Genomic DNA, 22,896 nt, shown 5'->3' with positions numbered 1-22,896 from the left:
TCTCAATTTTCACATGATAAGTGTTTTTCCAACTTATTTATATGCATGGATGGAGTCATGAAATCAGTGTAGAGAGGAACCAAATTTCAAAGTATATTTAGTAAAGGAAAATAAATTTCCAAATACACAACATATACAAGAATGTCAAACAAATATAAAAAGAATTAACATTTACATATGAAGTCGTGTTCGTTGTTGTTTCATAAAATTAAAATCATTAATTATCATATATGAGATAAAATTTTCAACAATCTCGCCTTCAATACAAAGAACCTTCAATACAAAGAATCATGTAACCTTCGAGAAAATCAATGCATGTTCTATGGTTGTTGACAACAGAAGAGCACACAAGTCGTAGTACCATAACAATCAATAGATAAAAAATTTATTTACTATAATTCACTAATATTGAACATCTGAAAATTAACATCTTAAACCACATAAAACTCGTAGTATTTGCAACTCATATTCCAAATTTTAATTGACTGAAGGGTCAAATTTCACGAAAAAATGTTGTAAGACCCAATATTTTAGAATCAAATAAATGTCCATTTTTAAATACCATACATATAAAGTTAAAACATAAATAACAAAAATTATAATAACATACTAAATTTATAAAAGGGAGACCAACAAAGATCATCGTCCCTTCTTGTTTCGTCCGTGTCTACCCCTCCAATTAGAGGGGAATACGTTGGAATCGTTTTGAATTCACGATGGCCCCGTCGAGAACATGATCAAATGCATTAATAAGTATATACAGTCAAATATCGTTTCTTTATTGAAGTGCCACGGCGACATTGTTTTAACACTTCTATTTTAATTTGATCATTCATTACTTATAGCCACATGAAATATCTAAGTACCTAAAACACGGACATATAGTTCTAACCCAAAACATTAAACATACCACTCCAAAGACCAAAATTGATGCCACACAAGAAATTAGCAAACTGTTCTTGGCTCATCTTACCACTGAGGACTAGGGGGGTAAGAGTGGATGAGAATCAACAGGTACAACTATGGTTGAGGGACTCCAGAAACGAACCACGGTTGATAAGAATCTTGAGTCCATATACTCTGAGTACTCAATTCCAAAAAATGAGGATGAGATAGAAAATTTAGCAAGGCTGGAACAAGACTGATTTTGATGTCAGAAATTTGACTCCATAAAAAAAAGGGGGAAATAAACTATTTCACAAATTTCCATCAGGTGCTTCAAGGCACATCAGTTCGAGCACTTTTCCGGCTTAGATAGCGAATGACAGCATCCTCAACCCTGGAAATATTCATAAAAGAACACAAACCAATTAGGAACAACGTTTGATATACATAATCGCCTATGTTTACATTAAATGAACAAAAAATTACAGTGCATCTTAGCCATATCTTCAGATTTATTCTTCATTGCCACTCAGTTAAAATGACTAGAACTCCTCACTGGCGATAAAACTTTTTAAAATGCACTTTTATGATCTAGCTTTATTTCCAAAATAACTTTTTCTAATTTCTAAGGAAGGACTAATACAACTTTTGTGAGGTATTTTTGTAAGAAAACTTATCTAAATACTACAATGTTTTTTTAAATGTGTTTTGTAGTAGAATAAATATTTTGTCTTAAAAAAAGCACAAACAAATGGGTCCTAAATCTCCATTCATATGGCAATAATATTAGAGCACAAATAGAAATTCTTAGACATAAAACTTATAGCAGTATCTGAACAATGTATGCATAATTTCAGAGCACAAACAGAACTCCGTAGAAGCCATAAAATGGTAATACCAAATACAACAAGGAAAAAGTCCTCAAAAGAGAGTTTTCCACCAAAGTAAATAATGGTGTATCTGCCTTTAAATTTAGTATGCTAGTAAGGGCATATCTACAACCAAGCAAGGATGCATCTATTACCAGTTTTAATAAATATGTCTTGTAATTAAACAAAAAATATGATAATTTATTAAAACCACAAACAATTGGGCTCCTAAATCTTCATTCCTATAATATTACATCTAGATCAAATCCCTTACTGTCTTTTGCCCTAACTCAGACTTAAAACACTTAGCATTTGTTTATATGATTTCAGACCGCAAACAGAACTCTACAGAAGCCATAGTATGGTTTTCCGGAAAAATTCCTCTAAAGCGAGTTTGTCTCAAGGTAAATAACTAAGTATGTATGCACCCTTTAAATTTAGTGATTAAGACAGTGATGTGCTCTACAAAAATGAAGGGCCTATCAGCATTCACCCTTACTTGATCACTTTGGAGGGCCTTGACCATTTACTATTAGTTATCACCTAAGAACACCAAACAAATACGAATACTGCAAGCTCCTAAAGGTGTAGCACAATGGTTGGGTTGGGACGCTGAAGAAGTTTGACGAAGGAGGTCCAGAGTTCAATTCCTATTGCTAATAAATTTCCCCTCTCCCAAACTAATTACTAACATTTGCTTATCAAAAAAGAAAACACAGATACTGCAAAGCAGAACAAATAGAGTTATTTAAAGTGTCGCATCATCATCAAAACTATTCTCTAAAGAGAAGTGCTAGCAACACACTCTCTACTAACACACATTCCAATACACCCTCTTCTATTGGTTGAAATTCACATGGGTCTCATTTAAATTTGTTGGGATCCATATGAATTTTAACCAATCAAAGAGAGTGTGTTGAAAAATGTGTGTTAAAGAGTGTTTTGTTAACATTATTTTTCTCTAAACCTAGTGCCCAACACAAACACGGCTGCTTCTTTGAAGTGTCTATTTTAAAGGATGCCTCTCATTTCAACTCTCAATATTTAGAAAATAAACACAAACACTATGGTCATAGCAAACCAATATGTAAATTAAATATCAATCATGCATGCCTTCGTCAAAATGCAACAAATTAGGTGAAGTAGCATAATGCTTACCATGGTTGAGTGTAGAATTCAGAGCGTTGTTCATTTTCAGCATTATGGCTGGCATCTCCTGCAACAAGCTTTAGATCCTTGCTCTGAGAAGCTATCAAGGCATTAATAAACTCTGCAGGAGACTGACTATAGCCAAGAAGAAAAGCCCGTCTCCTAAGATGCTCGTGGATCTTCTTTACAGAAGCACCAATCACTTCATCAAAACCATCAATCTCTTTGTGCCTCTCCATGCTTGTTAATAATGCAGACATATCTTTCTCTACTCGAAGAGGCACATCAACCTGCACATCATAACAAGCACTTCCAGCAGGACAATTTCCAGAAAGCTTGATTTTATGCTCCACATGTATAGGCTGTGGTTGTGACAAATGCTGTGATATCTTCTGCGAAGCCATGGAGAATTTCATTTTTTCTTCCCCAAACACTTTTTGGAGAGAAGCATCGCACATGAAGAATGAAGGATCATTCGGGCTCTGTAGCTTCCTATACTTCACATAGTTCCAGAGAGCAGCCATTATCCTAGGACGGGTATCAAACTCAACTCCTAAAATTTTAGCCAACGGCGTCGAAACCATAAACTTTTCAGGCGAGTAATTCACTCCTAACCTAATAACCGCAGTGAATTCTTTGTCTCCTTTCCTCTTCACCTCAAAACCATCCTGTAGTACAGACGAACGAGCACTGTCCCATACAATAACATGATTATCCGGATAAAAGCCCTGATCCAAGTACACTGTAATTTTCTTAAAGAAAGCCGAAAACTTTGGGTATAAAGGACTTTCCTTTTTCGAAATCCCTGCCATAACAGGATCCTTACCGTCTTCTTCCAATATCTTCCCTGTTATCCTGAGTGACCAAGAAGGCTCCTCAACATCACCAGTCCTCCCAGGCTCCAATTTTGTCTGATTCGAGAACGTATTATACACATAAACACGAAGCGTTTTCCTAACAGAAGGAGGGTTCTTAACAGCCTCCTGCACATCAATCTTTTTCCTATTCAAAGCAGTATCTATCTGAGCCTCGAGTTCAAGTAACCGAGTATAAAGAGCCGACTCAGGCACAAGCTTAGCCACCTTTTCCGGTATTAACTTGTCAGGTAAACTCCTCTTTTTCCTTAAAGGAGCAGGAGTCAATTCCATTGTCTTAAAGGCAGATGTTTGGTTACCACTTGGCGAACCTTGCGGTCGAGAACTCGGCTTCTGGTTCGAACGCTTGGTAGTAGTAGTAGTTGTTGTAGTTGTAGTTGCAGGAGAAGCCACATTAGTGTTGGTGTTATTATGCACTTGGTTAACATGTTGATGTTGTTGTTGTTGTGTTTGAGGGTGAGCACGAGGGTTTGAAAAATGTGATGGTTGTTGTGCAATGACATGGGTTTGAGGTTGTGATAACTGAAAGTGACCGGGGAAAGGAGAAGAAGAAGCATGCGATTGGGGCTGAGACTGAGTGAGAAGATGAATTGGTGGTGGGTTAGCGGGAATCGACGGCGTCGTTGCATTCTTCGGTGGATTATTATTACTGTTCATCGTCGTTGGTGGATTGTGAACAATTTTGGGATCTAAAAAAGTTTGCGAAATTTGAAGAATGAAAAACCCTAATTTACAAAAAGGAATATCGCGCGAAAGAGAAAGAGAGCTTTGGGAAGAAAAGGTTGCTTACCGTTATGCTTCGTCGTCATTTCTGTGTGACCTTCCGCTTTTCATTTTCAATTTCTTTTCTTTTTCACTTTCTCAGTACATCAAAGTTGCATTCCTAACTGCTGCATATGGGTAAATCAAAACAAAACAACAACAATAAGTATTTTCTTTTACACAAAAAGGAAGAGTAGCCTTAAATATAATTTTTGTGATATTTTAATTATTTTTTCAATTACAATAACAGTTATATTATTATTTGGTTATCTTAATGTTTTTTAACAATTGTAATATGTATATAGTATAATATTTATAAAAAAAATTATCTATTTAATTCAATAATTAACTTCCACTTGACAAAAATATTTTTTCGTATGATTTTAAATATACGTAAACTCTTTAAAATAAATGAGATTTATCAGTTTATTATATTTCACTCATTCTTATTAAATTGCACATTTGGCTTACTAATATAAGATTTGATAACAATGACAATATATTCAATTGTTTAAAAGAGTCACGGTAAAAATGATTAAAATATCTAAATAATGGTTGAGTGTCTCTTAATAGAGATGGTGCTAGTGTAAAACACAAATAGAATGATAGCTCATGGGAGATGTGATTCGTGATCCCTTTGGTGCTGTTATTTTTGGCTACTAATAGAACTTTACGCAATATATAATGGGTTGAAGTTAGCATTTGTCAAATGTTTTGGAAACATTGATAGTAACAGTGTCCTTAATTATGAAAAATTGTTCTCATATGCATTTATGTTATGGTCTTGTTATTTGTATAAAGGAGATGTTTGTACAATTTTTATATTATGGTCTTGTTATTTGTATAAAGGAGATGTTTGTACAATGTGATCACTTTCAGCTAGCTCATGTTCGTCGTAAAGTCAATCAAATAATTGATATTTTTGCTAAATTCAATATTTCTTCTTCTTGGATTGATTGTGTTTGTTGATACAACTACAAATTTATCCTCCCTAATCGAATTGTCTCATAGGAATTTGATTGCTTTCCTGAGATTTGTTCTTTTTTTTTTGGTTATGGGGTTTGACCCCTTTTATTCACAAAAATTTACTAAAATATCTCATTTATAAAAAGATAAATAACAAAAATAAATAAATAAAATAACTAAAATAAATATTAAATAAAATATAAATAATTAAAATTATATTTAAACAAAAATAATATTATTATTACTTAAGCAACAAATATAAATAAGAGTACAATCGAAGTGCTCGACTTTCACCCAATATTTATTATGTTAGTGTCACATATGCAGGTTATAAAACTGTTTTTAAAAAATTACCATCAAATACTTGATTTTAATTGGTTATTACTATAAAATGAGTTTAGTGCATACCTTATTTTCTCTATAGAAAAATGATTTTCTTTGCTTGTATACGAGATGAGTTTAGTGCATACCTTATTTCCTCTATAGAGAAATGATAAAAATGATTTTCTATGGCTTGTATACGAGATGATAAATTACACCAAAAATATACACAAAATTACTATGTCTCGAGTTATATGATATCCTACTTAACAATATTATATTTGTCAGTTGAGTTGAAATTTAAAGATAATAAAAATAACTCATTTTTAAAAATGATTAAATAAAATTATCAACTATTAATTTTGAGTGAATCTCAGAAAAATAATACGAGTGATATTATCTTAACCCACACAATAGTAAGACTGCTAAAACAACGACCTAATAGTAATACTACTAAAACAACTGTTTTAGACGTCAGAATATATATTTTAGTACAAAGGATTCTAATTTTTTTTTTTTTACTTAAAAATAAAACCTCATATTCTATTAAATTGGGACGCTGTTATGCGCGACCAGTGTGCAGACTTCATCACGAACGTCCTGGCCCCTATAACAGGCTCTACAAAGGTTACACAACTGGGAAGCACATCAAGTACTATTTGAGTTGGACTGCAAAGTAGTGGTGGATGTGATAAACAATATTGGTCAAGACATTATTGAATTTGGCTTTATTATTGATCACTGTAAACACCTTTTAACTTCTCACAAAAATTATAAGTTGACATTTGCTAAGAGACAAATGAACCTGCGCTCATCACTTAACGAGAGCTTCAATTTCTAATGTTAGTCTCAATCTTTTTTACGAACTTCCTATAATAATTGAGCATCTACCGATGAATGATATAAGTTAATCTATTTTCCTCTAAAAAAACAAATATTGAATTATTCGACCTAATTATCAGTTAACAATAAATATTGTATAAAATCAATTATATTAATGATTTTTTTATTCTTAAATTTCTGGCAAATAATTTTTCATAACTAATTTAATAATTTTACTAAAATACTAAATTTCTCTTTAGATTTCAATATATCTTGAACCGATTCTAAATACTGTAATACTCAGCTTCTCCATTAAATGAAAATGAATATTCATCTAATTTTTATATTCATTTATTTTATTAAATTTTAATTTTTAATAATATAAAATACACTATCAAATTATAAATTCCAACAATATGTCAAAGACTATATATGGACAAATATAGAGAGTGGATCATCATTTACCTCCAACGAATAGCAAATCTAACGTTTTTGCCGGGACAAAATTACCATTGTCGATGCGATGGCACATGCCAATTTTACTGCGCTGTAGCACTGAGATCTTGTATTGTGTTGCCTCCTATATGTCATTTCGACTTTTCTCTAAATCCTCTAATTCTTTTTTTTATTTGAAGAGAGATAAATATAAAGAAATTAAATAAAAAAATTAATTTTTAGTAGAAATATAATTGTTAATTTTTGTGGTTATTTTTCTTTAAATAAGTTATAAATAGAGAGAGAAAAAAATAGACATTTACCTCGTGCTTACAATCCTTTTGTGCAATTTCCACATTTATTACAAAAATAAACCAAATTGATTTTGTTTTTGAGTATTAAATACTCAATAAAAATAAAAATGATTGATATAATAAATTACGCTCCCAATTTTAGTGTTGATTCTACTTGAATGGATTACAGTGAGATAAAAACTCTCTTAAATCACTTCTTATTAAAGATAATTTAATAAAATCAAGCTGCATTTTCTTCCCCTTGCTATACCGCGCAAAATCACGATAGCTTTGCAACACTTTTTCACCAAAAAAAGAAAAAAAACTTACACACTGTGTCTCAAATACGTAGTATAAAATAACGAATAAACAACTAACAAAAAAGTATTTACAAATTCCAATCAAACTCTTCTTTTATTAAATATTTTTCCTTCAATTTCAATTCTTGAAGAAAAACGTAAAAACAGAAACAGAAACAGAAAAGAAGCATGGTCTCTTCCAAAAGTTCTTCATCCTCCGAAGATAATTCTCCTTCACCAAAGAAGGTTTTCAATCTTAACTGTTCAATATTTAAGAATTCGCGCGTTAAAGAAATGTTCATTATATCATCTTGTTATCAGGTCGACAATGAAGGAGCTTCACCGGAGAAACCAGTACCGCCGCCGGATACTTCAAAGAATTTGAGTATTCCGAAGCCAGTCGCTGATCCCTATGACGATATACCACCGGCACCTGATTTCAAATGTTAGCACTAAGCATTTTCTTTCGAATTTGTTCTGTTTTATTATTATAATTTTTAATTTCAAATGTTAGCACTAAGCATTTTCTTCTAACAAGAATTTGATTTTTCTTAATTTTTGGTGATGTGAAGTTCCGTCGTTAGCTTTCAAACGGTGGATTTTATTCAGTGATCCATGGTGCAGGTTGTTGTCGCAGTCTGTACAGGTAAATTCAGCATTTCTGTATTCTTTGATGAATCAAATAGTCTAATGAAAACCAGCATTTCTTATTCTTTATTATTTTTACAGACTTCATTGTATCTATGTCTTTTTACAAGTATTATTCGTTTCTCACTAATATTTTGCTCTTTATAAAAATTAAAAAAATAATTGCCTTAAATATAATTTTAGTCATTTATATTTTTTTATAATTCTTTATCTTTTACTTAATAATCATTTCAGTACTTCATCTTTTGCATAATTATACAAGTTTGTCCTATTATTAAGGACTAAAATGAATATTACGTTAAAGATAAAAGACGAAAACAAATAAAAAGAAGATAAAGAAGGATCAAAATTTTATTTTATCCAAAATAATTTGATGGGTATATAATTCATGGGTTAGTCATATACACATTATATATAAAATATCACAATTTTGAAAAGAACCGAAATATCAGATTTGATATAGAATGATTTAATGTTCTCACTTTCATTCCCATCCAATGAAATACTAATTTCTATTCAGATTCTTTCCACACACATGTAATAGCATCTTCTGCTATAAAATTATTGACAGAGATCTGAACTGTTATATCTCTGCGTGTAGTGATAATAAGAAATTGCTTGCTTTCTATTTGCTTGAAATGTTGATCTCTACAACCATAATTATTGTCGAGTCCTTCTTATCTGCATGATTAATATATTTATTTAGTTCAAAACTTTTTAATTTGGAATCTTGATACTACTGCAGAATCCAAATGTGGCTATTTTCAATCCAGAGATTTCAGTTGGTTGTAGTAATAGTAGCAACATTATATTGAAGAACTGTAATATAAGTGAATATTTATGCAAGATCAAGCGTACCCAGGTACAAAATATACATTTGAAGACTTGATAAAGTTTACTTCGGGGAGTTTGGAGGATTGATAAAGTTGTGTGTGTATTTAGGCTTTTTTTAAACACAATAAATAAGCACATGCCACATTTTCATTTTACCTGGTTACTATTTCACAAAGCTGTAATCCTATCCATTCTTCTGTGGAGTTTTAATCTTTGATTATTTTTTCATCTCTAGTTATTTAAATTGGACACCTAGGATATGTATGTGCAGTATCATGATAGCTGTTGTTTCTGGAAATGACCAGCGCAAGGGAAGTTCTGTAGCTGTGCTAGAAAATACTAGCAGCGAAGGATCTGTGTTTGTAAATGGGGTACTCATGATTAAGAATACCAGCTGTATACTTCACTCCGGTGACGAGGTGGTTTTTTGTCTGCTGCGACATCATTCATATGTATCCTTTTATTCTGTTCAGTTCCTCCCATGTGCTTCTTGGTCTGCCGGGATATTATTCATATATTGTTTGTCCAAACTCCAACGTTCCTTTTTTTGCATGAGTATCACGGTGGTTTGCTAGAATCATGGTGAGCCACCGACGTTGAATGGGTGACTTTTTCTTAATTTACTTTAAACCTAGATTTTCCAGCAAATGGATAATGAGATTGCGGTCAAGGGTGCGGAAGTTCAAAGTGGTGTTGGGACCTCTCCTTTAGCTTGTTCTCTTTCTGACATCGAACAAGACCCTACAAGATGGAAAACTCCATCTGAGGTCACTGATAAGCCGAGCATGGGACCTGATGATATCGTTAGTCATTCTGTTCGTGATGGTACTGGAATTGAGCTCGATGACTTGAAATCAGTTTTAAATGAGCGGAATAATAAAGAAGTTGATTTTGGAGTCAGTATAGATTGGGATCGGGAGGCTGACACAGAGGAAGAGGCTGGTACAGATGCAGACAATGTAAAACTCTCTTGGCTGAATCATTTCCCAGGACCTTCCTTAGGATCTTAGATCAATCTAGTTGTAATCTAAAACTAAAAAAACTAAGCGAAACTGTGTGTAAACAGATATCGGAAGAATGGAATAAGGGGCTGTATATGCGGGCCGCATCAACTTCGGGTACATCTGTGCGCTGTTCAGTGTTTAAAGAAAATGTTCATGCTGCAATACTGGATGGAAAAGCAATAGACATGTCTTTTGACAACTTCCCATACTATTTAAGGTACAACTATCTTCTCCTCCATATCTGTTGCAATGTCATGAATGCATTAAACCTTGTTTTTTCATATTTGAGTTTGTCCAATGTGTTTGAAATTATGCCTAGCGTGCTGCTCTTATAAGCGATATTTCCAAATTAAATATTTATTAGTTCTCACTTTACATGTCACTGCTTTCTTTTTAAATGATATATAAAATCTATTACTATTATGCGACTTGCTTGAGCCTTTCATGTATTGTTGTTGAAGTCATTATTATAGTTCCTTTCATTGATGGAATGTTGATTTATACTATATTTATGGTTGCATTATTTGCAGTGAGAACACAAAAAATATCTTGGTAGCTGCATGCTATATACACCTGAAGCATAAACAACATGAAAAGTACACTCCAGATCTTACCACCATAAACCCTTGTATTTTGCTATCGGGACCAGCTGGTGTGTTGATGTTACACTACTGTTCCGTTTCTTTTCCTTCAAGTAGTTTTTCCCCTTAATTGCTAAAGTTTTTGTTTTGCAGGATCAGAAATATATCAGGAGATGTTGGCAAAAGCACTTGCAAAATATTTTGGAGCTAAGTTGCTCATATTTGATAGCCATTTGCTTTTGGGTGTAAGATAATGCTTCCTTTTTTTGTCTGATATTGGGATGAAGCCATGCATGTCACCTATGCGTCCTTGAAGTACTTTAGCTGAAAACTCCTACAAGAATCTTTAATTGGTGTTTGATGACAGGGTTTATCTTCCAAGGAAGCTGAGCTACTCAGAGATGAATTTAACACTGAAAGTCACTTGTTCAAATTAGGTGTGCGATCTCTTCTACCTGTCTTCCTTCTTTAAGCTGCTTTGGCTAAACATAAAACACAAACAAGCCATTTTTGGTGCTGTGCCGCCTATATGTCTGACATGAATATGACATAACATACTGATTACGTGTGCTATATGCATGTGCCATTCAAAATTCATGACTATATCAGATTTTTTTATTATGGTTTCTCTTCTCGTGTTCTTGATATTACTTGTGAGTTTTTTATTTATGCTCAGCAGATTAGTTTAGCTTAGTTTGTGTATATTTGATTTATTTATTTATTATTATTTTGGCCCCCGGTCACAACAGCACCCACTATTTCAGTGGTTGAACTTGTTTTGAACTTTTAAGCAAAATTAATCCTAATAAAAAATGAGTGGGGTGCTTTTGTCACATACCTTCGTTTAATCCAACTTTTTCATTTCACTTTCGCACTTATGACATATGTCAAGATATTGTAAATCTTGAAACTTATATGCTATTATAAATTATAGTCTATGAAACTTTTTCCATAATTTTATTTATGAAATCAAGGAAAATATTTCATAATACACGTGTCACTCCACGTTTCAGTGAGTGTACACACTTCGTACTTTAATCTCAAACTGTTTGTGTTTTCCATACATAACCATGCAGGTGATAAAGTGAAATTTAGCTGCTCTTCTTGTGGCTCGTCTCAAACATCTCCAAGGTACAAATTTGTAGAAAACTGTTTTAAACTTATTTATGTTTTTGTTATCAATAAACATTGTTCTGTGCAACAATGTGCACTTATCAAATGAACACATGGCTGGAGCAGCTTTTTATGTAGTTAATGGATCTTTATATGCCCAATTGAAGTGTAACTGAAATAACACTGATTAATTTGTGCATAATAGAAGCTGAATTGATTATATCACTGATGTCAGATTTGGACAATGGGTAGAAGAGGAAACACTTTGTAATTATTAATTCCTTGGTTGTTTGGTTAGGGCTGGTTCTTGCTAATATTTGCTTAGCTTCTTTTGTTTCCCAGCCATTTGCTTTCTAGGTTGCATCTACAACTGCATTTTTTGGCTTTTGGGAATGTGGTAGGAAAGAAATGACTGAAAATAAAATAGGAGTGATGAAAATGAAGTATTAGAAATTAAATTTCATCTCTCTTGTTTGGCCAAGAAAGTGGAAAAAAACAAAATTATACATTCATCCATTGCCAATATTTGTATTTGTTACTATACTTTTGGTTCCTCTAGTTTGGACTGCGATCTTGAATTCTCTCTTTTTTACTTTTGGTTCCTCTAGTTTGGACTTCAATCAAGTTCCAAATCAAATTCCTTTACTTTTAAAGTTAAGCAAACTTGATCCTTCATTAATTTTCTTTTAACTTTTAAATTATTATTTTCTATCATGTTGGGGATTTATGATGGATTTGTTATACGAAATGATTTTGAAGGTTCAGACGTCAAATTAGTGGAACAATGATAAAAATAGGAGGATTTTGTAGGATGAGAGATTAGAGTTGTCGAATATTTTTTACTTTGATTTGATTTTTGTTGTTGGTGACTTTATGAACAAAAGAAGATTTAAAATGACTTGACTAATTAAATTAGTAAAACTTTTGAATAGAAAATAAGAATTTGAGAATTCAAAATTGGAAAATAAGTTTTAACTCTAACAATATAAAAAACTGAGGGATTTGATTCACTCAATAATTTATTGGGAGGTCAAAACCACACATTAGCTATAATATTCAGATGAGTAATTTGACTACAAATGCACCTGATAAACAACTTATATAGCATAAGCATTTTTAGTATAAACACTTATGTATAAGTTACTTTTATAAACACTAAAATAAAGTCAAACTATTTTTATATAAGCTATAAGTTGTTTTCATAAGCTATTTTAGATAGCTTATGAAAATTAACTGAAATAGCTTATATACACGTCATAAACTATTTTTAAAGATGATATATTTACATTTAGTTTCCATCCAGTTTTAATAAAATGCGAGTAAAATATTCTCTTTTAGTTTCTCCCTAATTTCAATTTTTCAAACCATTTCATCCATTTTGACAAACTTCAAATTAAGGGCAAGTGTTTTTAAAATTTTCACATATAGGGGCCCTCCTGATGGTAGTCGAGGGAACGTTGTCTTGCTATTTGATAATAATCGCTTCTCTAAAATTGGTGTGAGATTTGATAAACGCATACCTGATGGAGTTGATCTTGGAGGTGCATGTGAGGCTGGTCATGGCTTTTTCTGCAATGGTAATAATCCTTTCTCTAAATTTGGTTTAAACTGGTTTTAAACCAAATTCGTGTTTTTTTTCTTTAATTAACACTTTTTCTGCAATTTTAATAGTGTTTATATTTCTAGGTATTCTATATTTTCTTTTATCTTTGATTTGTATTCTATATTCTTGTAAATTTATATTTTTCTGTTTCCAGACTATGATCTTTGCTCAGAAAACTGTGTCCCAGATCTGGACAAATTACTTATTGATTCATTGTTTGAGGTCACCTTTTATGCTGCTTGTGGTCTAAAAATGTCTTATTATCTATCATTTTGGCTTCAATCTATCGGCTACATATTATACTTGTATTTGTTTCAGGTTGTTTTTAGTGAAAGTAGAAGTGCACCATTCATTTTGTTCATGAAAGATGCAGAAAAGTCGATAGCTGAAAATGGAGATCCAATTTCATTTAGATGTAAGCTTGATAAGCTTCCAAACAATGTGGTGGTAATAGGTTCACAAACTTGCCTTGACAATCGCAAGGAGAAGGTAATAAATTATTTTGGTTAAATTAATCTGCAGAGTCCTATATACTATATGGGATTTCAAATTAGGTAATTAGTTGCCAAATTTTCAATATTGGGTCTGTAGAGTTTCACCAGTGCTCAAACTCAAACTCTGGGTACCCACTTACAAGTTTTAAATATAGGAACTCAATTATAGGCTCCAACCGTTTTTAAAATAAAGTGGAACTGTTTTGTTGTCATACACATTAAGGCATTAGAAACTTTGAAACCCGACAGCCCAATGCAAGGTACCCTGGAAATTTTTGTATGGATTTCATTTGGTTTATTTGCATGAAATTTTCTTGAAAAGAATAAATCAGTCAGTCTCCAAAGATATGTAATTTTTAGATTTTGTGGGTTTTATACATCTTTTTGTTTTAATATGAATGGTGAAACTATGCTTTAGTGAATTGAGATATTCTTAGAATTTAGGTTAGATATACTCAACGCTACAAAACTTGTTTGTAAGGTGAAGACTACTCACCTCTTATAAACACATATTTAGGTCGTATCTCATGCAATGTGAGACTTCTCAACAAATACAAAGTAGATGATACTATGTGTTTCAGCCTTTAAAATGAGAGAAACAAATGATGAAACTGTGTGTCTAAACTACGCAACATAGTCAATAAATACAAAAATCAATATAGGAGATACTATTTTTATTTATATGATATGACATGCCTACACAATAATATGAAGATCATAATATATTTTCAACAAAAATTTCCCTCCATTCCCTTGTTTAAATTTGCCCCTTAAGTGATTACATCATTGATGTATAAATATTTTCACTGCAGTCGCATTTAAGTGGTTTACTTTTTACAAAATTTGGAAGCAATGAGACTGCACTCCTTAACATGGTATTCTCCGGATTGAATACATTTCCTTCTCACATTTTTTTGTTGTCAATTTGAATGATTGAAACAGGAAATGCTAATATATGCTTGTAGTATGCTTATCTTCTAACATACCACCTAATAACATTTCCTTTAAGCTTTCTCTGCTATACCAACACTGTCTTTTCAATCTTCAGAACAAGGCAAAGGAAGTCCCAAAGCTAAACAATTCTTTAACTAAGCTTTTCCCAAATAAAGTTACAATTCCCATACCACAGGTATACACAGTGGACTGTATGTCATTAGTTGTGTTATCCTTATATAATATTCCTAACACTTTTCCTGCTATTATTAGGATGAGGCACTTCTAGCATCATGGAAGCAGCAACTGTATCGAGACGTAGAGACTTTGAAAATCAAAGAAAATTTGCATCAATTATGCGCTGTAAGTACTTTGTGTTTGCTTGTATTTTTAACTCGTGCAGCATAAGTGAAAGAAATTTTGTGTAAAAAATGTTGATATGGAGGCTATGCCGCTCTTTCCTTTATATATTGTTTCAGTATGGTACTAAATAATTCAAAGTATATGCAAGTTATGCCTGCCAGTGGGAGTTTATTTCCCAAGGATACACGTGCATCACTTTTTTTTAATGATTTGATGATGTCTCTCTCATATCAGTTACGTAAGAATGGTTGGGTGGGTGAGGTTTTTTTTCATGAGTGGCTTTACCTTGTTTCTCCCATATTGCATAGTTTACCATTCAAAGATTTATTTCAAGGCTTTCATTTAAAAATAATAATAATTAAAGCTGACTTTCTACTTGGTGGTTTTTTATGCAAGTCCTCCGATAGATTATTTACAAATTAGTCAAAAGTCTAAATACCCCCTTGAAGTTGGTTATTTTATTTGATTGTTTACAATTGCAATTAGATTCATAATTTACAGTAATTACGGCCAATCAAGTTTTAATCATAGGTTTTGAGCCGCTGTCGAATTGAATGTGAAGAACTTGAGACCTTGTGCATTAAAGATCAGACACTTACAAATGAAAGTATGTTCTACAAATGTTTAAGTGCTTTAGGATTTGCCTTACAAATGTTGCTCCTATATCATGCTTGCTACATTTCAGATGCAGAGAAGATCATTGGTTGGGCTCTTAGTCACCACATCATGCAGAAATCTGAAGCTAATCTTGATTCAAAGCATGTATTGTCGTGTGAGAGGTAATTACTAGCTTGCACCGTGCTTGTTGTTTATAGTAATATATGTACTTAATTGGAGTTTAACTATAGTAATGTCATATTATGTTATTCCCCAGCATCCATTATGGATTCGGGATCTTGCGGTCTCTCCAAAATGAGTCCAAAAGCATGAAGTCTCTTAAGGTGATTTTAATGCTCTTTTTCTTCTTAGATGTTCATTCTTGCTTTTTTCCTTGTTGGGAGAGTTTGACCAACTTTTCATGAACACTATATTCTAAATCATCCTGCTTGTTGTGTTGTCTCAAATCAGGATATTGTAACCGAAAATGAGTTTGAAAAGAGACTTTTGGCTGATGTTATTTCACCAAGCGACATTAACATTACTTTTGATAATATCGGAGCTCTTGAAAATGTCAAGGATACATTGAAGGAGTTGGTGATGCTTCCTTTACAGAGGCCTGAGCTTTTTTGTAAAGGGCAATTAGCCAAGGTTTTACTTCCTATACATATTAAATTCATTTATTGTTGATCAGGTTTTTGTTTCTTCTCTTTATGCTGGGTTTTCAGTTTGTGAGAAAAATCCTTCTAATATTGCTCTTTTTGTTGCATACTCTTTTACTAGTTTGTTTTGTTGATTGGTTTTTTATGATGCTTTTAATGGGCTTTAATCTTGTTTAGGGTCTTACATCGACTAGAGATATGATCTAGGTATTGCTTATAAACGCTTGAGCATTTCTCTCCTTTCAAGTTTGTTTTGTGAGATTGAGTTAAGTCCAACCCAAATTTTAAGAGAATTTCAGATCCTATCCTATCTTAGATACGTTGAGTCATGTGTTATTGAGTAACTCGTGTCACGCTCCAAATGTCCAATCTTGAGTGTGAGAAGATATGTTTTGAGCTTTACATTGGATAAGTTATAGTTTGAATAGTGATTGTAAGTGGTGGACTTATGCCGGGTTTGTGGGGTTAAATTAGGTTCTAAGAAATCATTTGATGGTTATTAGCATTTAAATGTGATGTGGGCCTGTGCAAGATACTAATTTGTTGTCTGAACTCTAATAAATCATGAAAACTGAAAGCACCTCTTATGGGCAATTGGTTTAAAGAAAACTGTTTTCAAGAGAGTACATTTACTTGAGCTCATGAGATCTCTCACATAGACCCTTCTGCACCTTACTATATCTCTTGTTACGGCCCTAACTCCCATGTAACTAACAAACTGACAGTTGTTAGTTAGTTATATTCCCTTAGCAAATTTAATTAGTTATATTATTCAGCAATATAACTGACAGTTGTTAGTTAGTTATATTACTTTAGAAAATTTAACAAAAGCCTCAAAAGTATCATTTTTACTAGGTAGAAACAAGGTTGAAGTAAATCTAGAAAAATCGTCCACAATCACAAAACCATAGTAATTTCCTCCTGGACTCTTATTTCCTGAAAGAACAAACAAGTCTAAGTGAAGTAGTTGTAAAGGTTTTGTAGTTGAAACACAATTTTTTGATTTAAAAGAAACCTTTACTTGTTTGCCTCTTTGACAAGCATCACATAGATAATCCTTCACAAACTTAAGTTTAGGAAGTCCAATTACTAAGTCCTTTTTAGAAACTTTATTAATTAAATCCGTGTTAATGTGAGCAAGTCTCCTATGCTACAACCAATAATCTTCACTCTTGGTAGCTAGACTCTTAGAACCACTAGATCCTACACCATCAAGATCAAGCATATATATATTGTCTACTCTATGCCCTTTAAACTCAACTTTCTTGGTTTTAATGTTCTCAATTATGCAACTAAGAGAATCAAAAACAATTTTATATCCCTTGTCACATAATTGGCTTATACTTAACAAGTTGTGTCTAAGCACCTTTACATAAAGCACATTATTAATAGTGGTAGTAATGGGGTTACCTACTATGCCACTTCCAAGTATCTTACCTCTATTATTATCGCCGTAGGTGACAAATCCATCTTCTTTAGGTGTGAATTCAATGAATTTGGATCTATCTCCCGTCATATGCTTAGAACACCCGCTATCTAGGTACCATTTCCTATTAGATGCTCTAAGGCATATCTACAAAACAATTAATTGAAGGATTTAGGTACACAATTCTCATTGGGTCCTTGTGGGTTAGTAGCAACATAAGTGCATTTAGGAACAATATATTTCCTTATATGGCATTTGGCTATTGTATGCCCTCTTTTATAACAATAATGGCAAACAATGTGTGGTGCATGAAACTTGCTAATCTCATTGCCAAATTTCCTAAAAGGCTTTTTGAAATTCCTTCTAGTTGATCCTTTGAAAGATTTTCTAAAGTACTTTTTGTTTGGTCTTTTAAATGACTGACTTTCCATAATAAGTTTCATGTCTCCATTTGTAACTTGTGCTAATTTGGACTTTAAATCAAGATTTTCTTTTTCCGAATCATCACAATTCTTACAAATGGCATACTAAGGTAAATTGTTATTAGTTGCTAAGGTAATATAACTAACTAAAAATGATACTTTTGTTAAATTAGCAAATGATACCTAGTTATAACTGACAGTTGTTAGTTAGTTATATTCCCGTAGCACTTCAAACTGACAGTAGCAGCACCTTACTATCTATAAATAGAATGCAGCACCTTGTAATTACTCAGCAATTCAGTTTAAGCTCAATTCAGAATATAGATTTTTCAGACTCAGTTTAAGCTCAATCTAGACTTTAGATTTCTAATAGTTATTGATTTTTTGTTGTTGCGGAAAGTAACTATTAATAAATTTAATGTAAAGCAAAAAATAGTGATCGTCTAACTGGCTATCAAAATATTATCTATTCACGTTTTGAACTGACCTTTGTGCAGCCATGCAAGGGTATCCTATTATTTGGTCCCCCCGGAACAGGCAAAACGATGCTTGCAAAAGCAATTGCAACTGAAGCTGGTGCAAACTTCATCAATATTTCTATGTCGTGCATTACGTCTAAGGTTATATTTGTGCCTCACTGTGTATTTTGATCCCACCTATATGAATTTCTTCTGCATGTCAACTTATGTTCTTGTTCCTTCTTGCTTCAGTGGTTTGGTGAGGCTGAGAAGTACGTGAAAGCTGTTTTCTCTTTGGCGAGTAAAATTGCTCCTAGTGTTATATTTGTTGATGAAGTAAGCCTTTTTGAGCAAGTTTGTATTGAATATTGATTCATCAAACATAACTAGCTTTGTTTCAGGTTGACAGCATGTTGGGTCGAAGAGAAAATCAAGAGGAGCATGAGACCATGTGAAAGATGAAAAATGAATTCATGATTAATTGGGATGGTTTACGTACAAATAATACTGAACGAGTTATTGTGCTTGCTGCCACTAACAGACCTTTTGACCTAGATGAGGCTGTTATTAGGAGGCTGCCACGAAGGTGGGTACTATACTGTGCTTTGATTTCCCCTTCCTATTATTTTGTGATTTGGGGTATGTTTAAATTTTGTAATATCTGTACTGCAGATTGATGATAAATTTGCCAGATGCTCCAAATAGAGCGAAAATATTGAATGTTATACTTGGGAAAGAGGAATTGTCTCCCGATGTTGATTTGGATGCAGTTGCAAGCATGACTGAGGGATATTCTGGAAGTGATCTTAAGGTTGATGGTGTTCTTATTCATGTTACTCTTAAACTTTAAAAAATCAGTGTTATTATTTTTAGTCAATATTTGATGTTGCTCTTATAATGCAGAATTTGTGCGTAACTGCTGCACATTATCCGATTAAAGAGTTATTGGAAAAGGAAAAAAAGGTATGGCTCAAATGTGTTACATTGTTGTTATGCTTGATATTTCTATGGGTTTATCTAGCTTTTGATGGTAAAGATACAGTTGGGATAATTGCATGAATATGATTCATTGTGAAGTCTACACGCAATTTGATTAATATTGTTAAATTATGCCCTGAACATTGAGTTAACTATGGCCTTAGTCGAACTTATTTCAGATTAAGTAAATAGTAATTCTTCTCATTCTATTGAGAGGGAAACTATACTATCCTTATGAAAGTATAGATTTATAGTCAAGATGAGTTAATTCTGCTACCTGGAAGTGGAAGGTTAAATGAGACTCCTTAAATCTCATGAGTTTGATTCATTGCAGGAACGTGCTACTGCTCTACAAAAAGGTCGACCTGCTCCTGCATTACACGACAGTGGGGACGTCCGATCTTTAAACATGAAAGACTTTAAATGTGCTCATCAACAGGTACGAAATTTAAATGGGTGCCCCTCCCATGTTATTTCATGCTTCTCAATTCTTTTTTAAAGTAACACTACTACTATATAACTTTGTACATTATATTGAAGCAGGTGTGTGCCAGTGTTTGTTCTGAATCAGTAAATATGACTTCGCTTGTACAATGGAATGAACTATATGGCGAAGGTGGTTCAAGAATAAACAGAACATTTAGCTATTACACGTGAAACATTTTTCTTTTACTGAACACTGCTCCTGCATCTGCATGCTCACTGTGTTACCAAATTTTAGGGCTTCCAGGGCTTGCTTGCTGTTGAGTCATTTCGTTTATAAATGAAAATATAGGTTTTTTTTTTTGTAAATGAAATATATGTTTTTTTTAGAGTGATTTTTTTCTTACATTGGGATGTTGGATTTTGAAGGGTGGAACCTTTCACAATTTTGGTGTCCTCCTCTTCTTTTGTTTTGTTCCTCTTCCCAAAATAACGTTGGTGCATATATAGCCCTCCCAAAACATAATTTGAAGCTATAATTTATAGTTGTAAAAGAATTATTTTTTGTCTCAAATTTATTATTCAATTCACTTTTAGATTAATATATTACCTGTCTCAATATATTACCCGTCTCTTTTTATAAAACTCATTATTTTTTTACTCTTATTAAGAAAATTTGATAGTGTAGTATTCTAATTAATGTGTTTATTTTTATGTATTAATTTTTCTAAAATAACCCTTGTATTTGAATGTATTCAACTTGACTCTTTATATTTCAAGGAATTTTGTAGTATTAATAAGGAACTAGATAGTAACCCGCGAGTTGTGCAGTAGAATTTAATACATTATTAAGTATAAAATAACAATAATATATAATTTAAAAGTAACGTTAATTTTGTTTTATACTATAATATATTCAAGTGTTTATGTATTTAAAGGTAAATATATTTTTTAATTATTATATATAGTTAGGTTTGCTTTAGTACAACAACAAAAAAAATAAAACATTTTTTACTAATACAATTCATGTCAAATATATTTAAATGTGGAATTGGTTTATTCAAGCTTTTTTATTACATTGAAGTGGTTCTTCTAATAATATATTTATTAAATAATTATGTATTTATTTATTGTTAAAGTTATACATTTAGCTACAATATTTTTTCATTTTATATAATTTATATTAATTTTGAAACATTAGATTTATAAATTTATGTATTTTTTCACATTTACAATTTTATATGTTCATTTTAATTCCGTCAATCCCACTGTCGATCTAAGCATGCACTAAATAATATTGTGTGCTTTGTGATATATTATAATATTCATTGGTGAGTGATAGTTTGTTAAATTCAAAATATTGAAACAATTCATTTGTTTGTGAATGTTTAAGACATAAATTTTGAATAATTATATATAAGCTAGGTTTGCTTTAGTACAAAAGAAAAAGTAAAACATTGTTGACTAATACAATTCATGCAAAATAATTTAAATGTTGAATTAGTTTATTCAAGTTTTTTGATCTCATTGAAATGGTTCTTCTAACAATATATTTGTTAAATAGTTATGTATTTATTTATTGTTAAAGTTATACATTTAGCTATAATATTTCTTCATTTTATATAATTTATATTAGTTTTGAAACATTCAATTTATAAATTTATGTACTTTTTCACATTTTTAATTTTATATGTTCATCATAATTCTGTCAATCTCACTGTCAATCTAAGCATGCACGAAATAATATTGTGTGCTTTGTGATATATTATAATATTCATGATTGAGTGATAGTTTGTTAAATCCAAAATATTGAAACAATTCATTCGTGTGTGAAAAAAATTATTTGACACGGTCAAGAAACTTCAAGAGTGGTTGAAAAAAATTATATGCAAGAAAAGTTTGTGAATGTTTAAGACATAGAAAATTTCGAGTCAATAATTAAATAGTTATAAGTTCTTCATTTCCAAATATTTAATATTATTTTTTTTTTTTTCAATTATGCTTTGTGTTTTTTAAATTATAAAAAAAATATTATGGGAGACACATTCAACATAGGGAAAAAAACTCATTTCTTATGCAATAATATTGATATATGATCTTGAACAATAATTGACAATAGAAAAATAATATTATTGAAGTATCGGTGAACTAAGGGTGTGCCACACATAATGTGGCATAAATATTGATGTGTCTATGTAGTCAAATTTGTATTGTGACGATTTGAAGATATTGGATGATATGTATTGGAAGAATGGTTGAAAAAAATTATAGGCAAGAAAAATTTGTGAATGTTTAAGACATAGAAAATTTCGAGTCAATATGAAATAGTTAGAAGTTTTTCATTTCCAAATATTTAATATTATTTATTTTTTTTTCAATTATGCTTTGTGTTTTTTTAATTATAAAAAGAAAAAATGTTATAAGAGACACATTCAACATAGGTAACAAAATTTATTTCCTATACAACAATATTATATAATGTATGAAATATTTGTACTTAGGCAAGTGAAAATGATTGCATTATATATTGAAGAAACAAAATATAGAATATAAGATGAATTTGAAATGTGCCACATCAAAAATTTTGTGAATTGACAAGAGGACGTGACATAGATAAAGAATTTTAAAGGATTCTATTTTAATTATTATAATAGATAATAAAAAATAAATGTATCTAGTAA

General features: G+C 31.7%; 2 protein-coding genes across 2 annotated transcripts; one reads left to right on the top strand and one right to left on the bottom strand.

The window, feature by feature from the left end:
- Positions 1–758: 758 nt before the first annotated feature.
- On the bottom strand, positions 759–4,725 carry LOC101515098 (SWI/SNF complex component SNF12 homolog). The gene is made up of 3 exons (XM_004515762.4): positions 4,569–4,725; positions 2,913–4,467; positions 759–1,279 (listed from the first exon to the last, which is right to left on the bottom strand). Exons 1-3 carry the CDS (start codon positions 4,585–4,587, stop codon positions 1,219–1,221), a joined length of 1,635 nt encoding a protein of 544 aa, XP_004515819.1. The 5' UTR covers positions 4,588–4,725; the 3' UTR covers positions 759–1,218.
- A 2,983-nt stretch (positions 4,726–7,708) lies between these two features.
- On the top strand, positions 7,709–20,819 carry LOC101515422 (uncharacterized). Its single transcript, XM_073363389.1, is given in 28 exon segments — positions 7,709–7,922; positions 7,998–8,121; positions 8,249–8,322; positions 9,070–9,186; positions 9,464–9,610; positions 9,794–10,117; positions 10,225–10,379; positions 10,693–10,814; positions 10,897–10,988; positions 11,111–11,180; positions 11,820–11,874; positions 13,285–13,433; positions 13,614–13,681; positions 13,778–13,948; positions 14,766–14,828; positions 15,002–15,082; positions 15,160–15,249; positions 15,781–15,856; positions 15,935–16,028; positions 16,124–16,190; positions 16,318–16,497; positions 18,854–18,976; positions 19,067–19,150; positions 19,216–19,400; positions 19,487–19,625; positions 19,718–19,777; positions 20,127–20,231; positions 20,336–20,819. Coding segments are annotated over 28 exon segments (3,186 nt in total). The 5' UTR covers positions 7,709–7,865; the 3' UTR covers positions 20,450–20,819.
- Positions 20,820–22,896: the final 2,077 nt, after the last annotated feature.

The sequence above is a fragment of the Cicer arietinum genome, chromosome 7, assembly GCF_000331145.2.
Source record: "Cicer arietinum cultivar CDC Frontier isolate Library 1 chromosome 7, Cicar.CDCFrontier_v2.0, whole genome shotgun sequence".
NCBI lineage: Eukaryota > Viridiplantae > Streptophyta > Magnoliopsida > Fabales > Fabaceae > Cicer > Cicer arietinum.
Note: the sequence above shows the minus strand (reverse complement) of the source record. Positions and strands in the feature narration are given on the sequence as shown.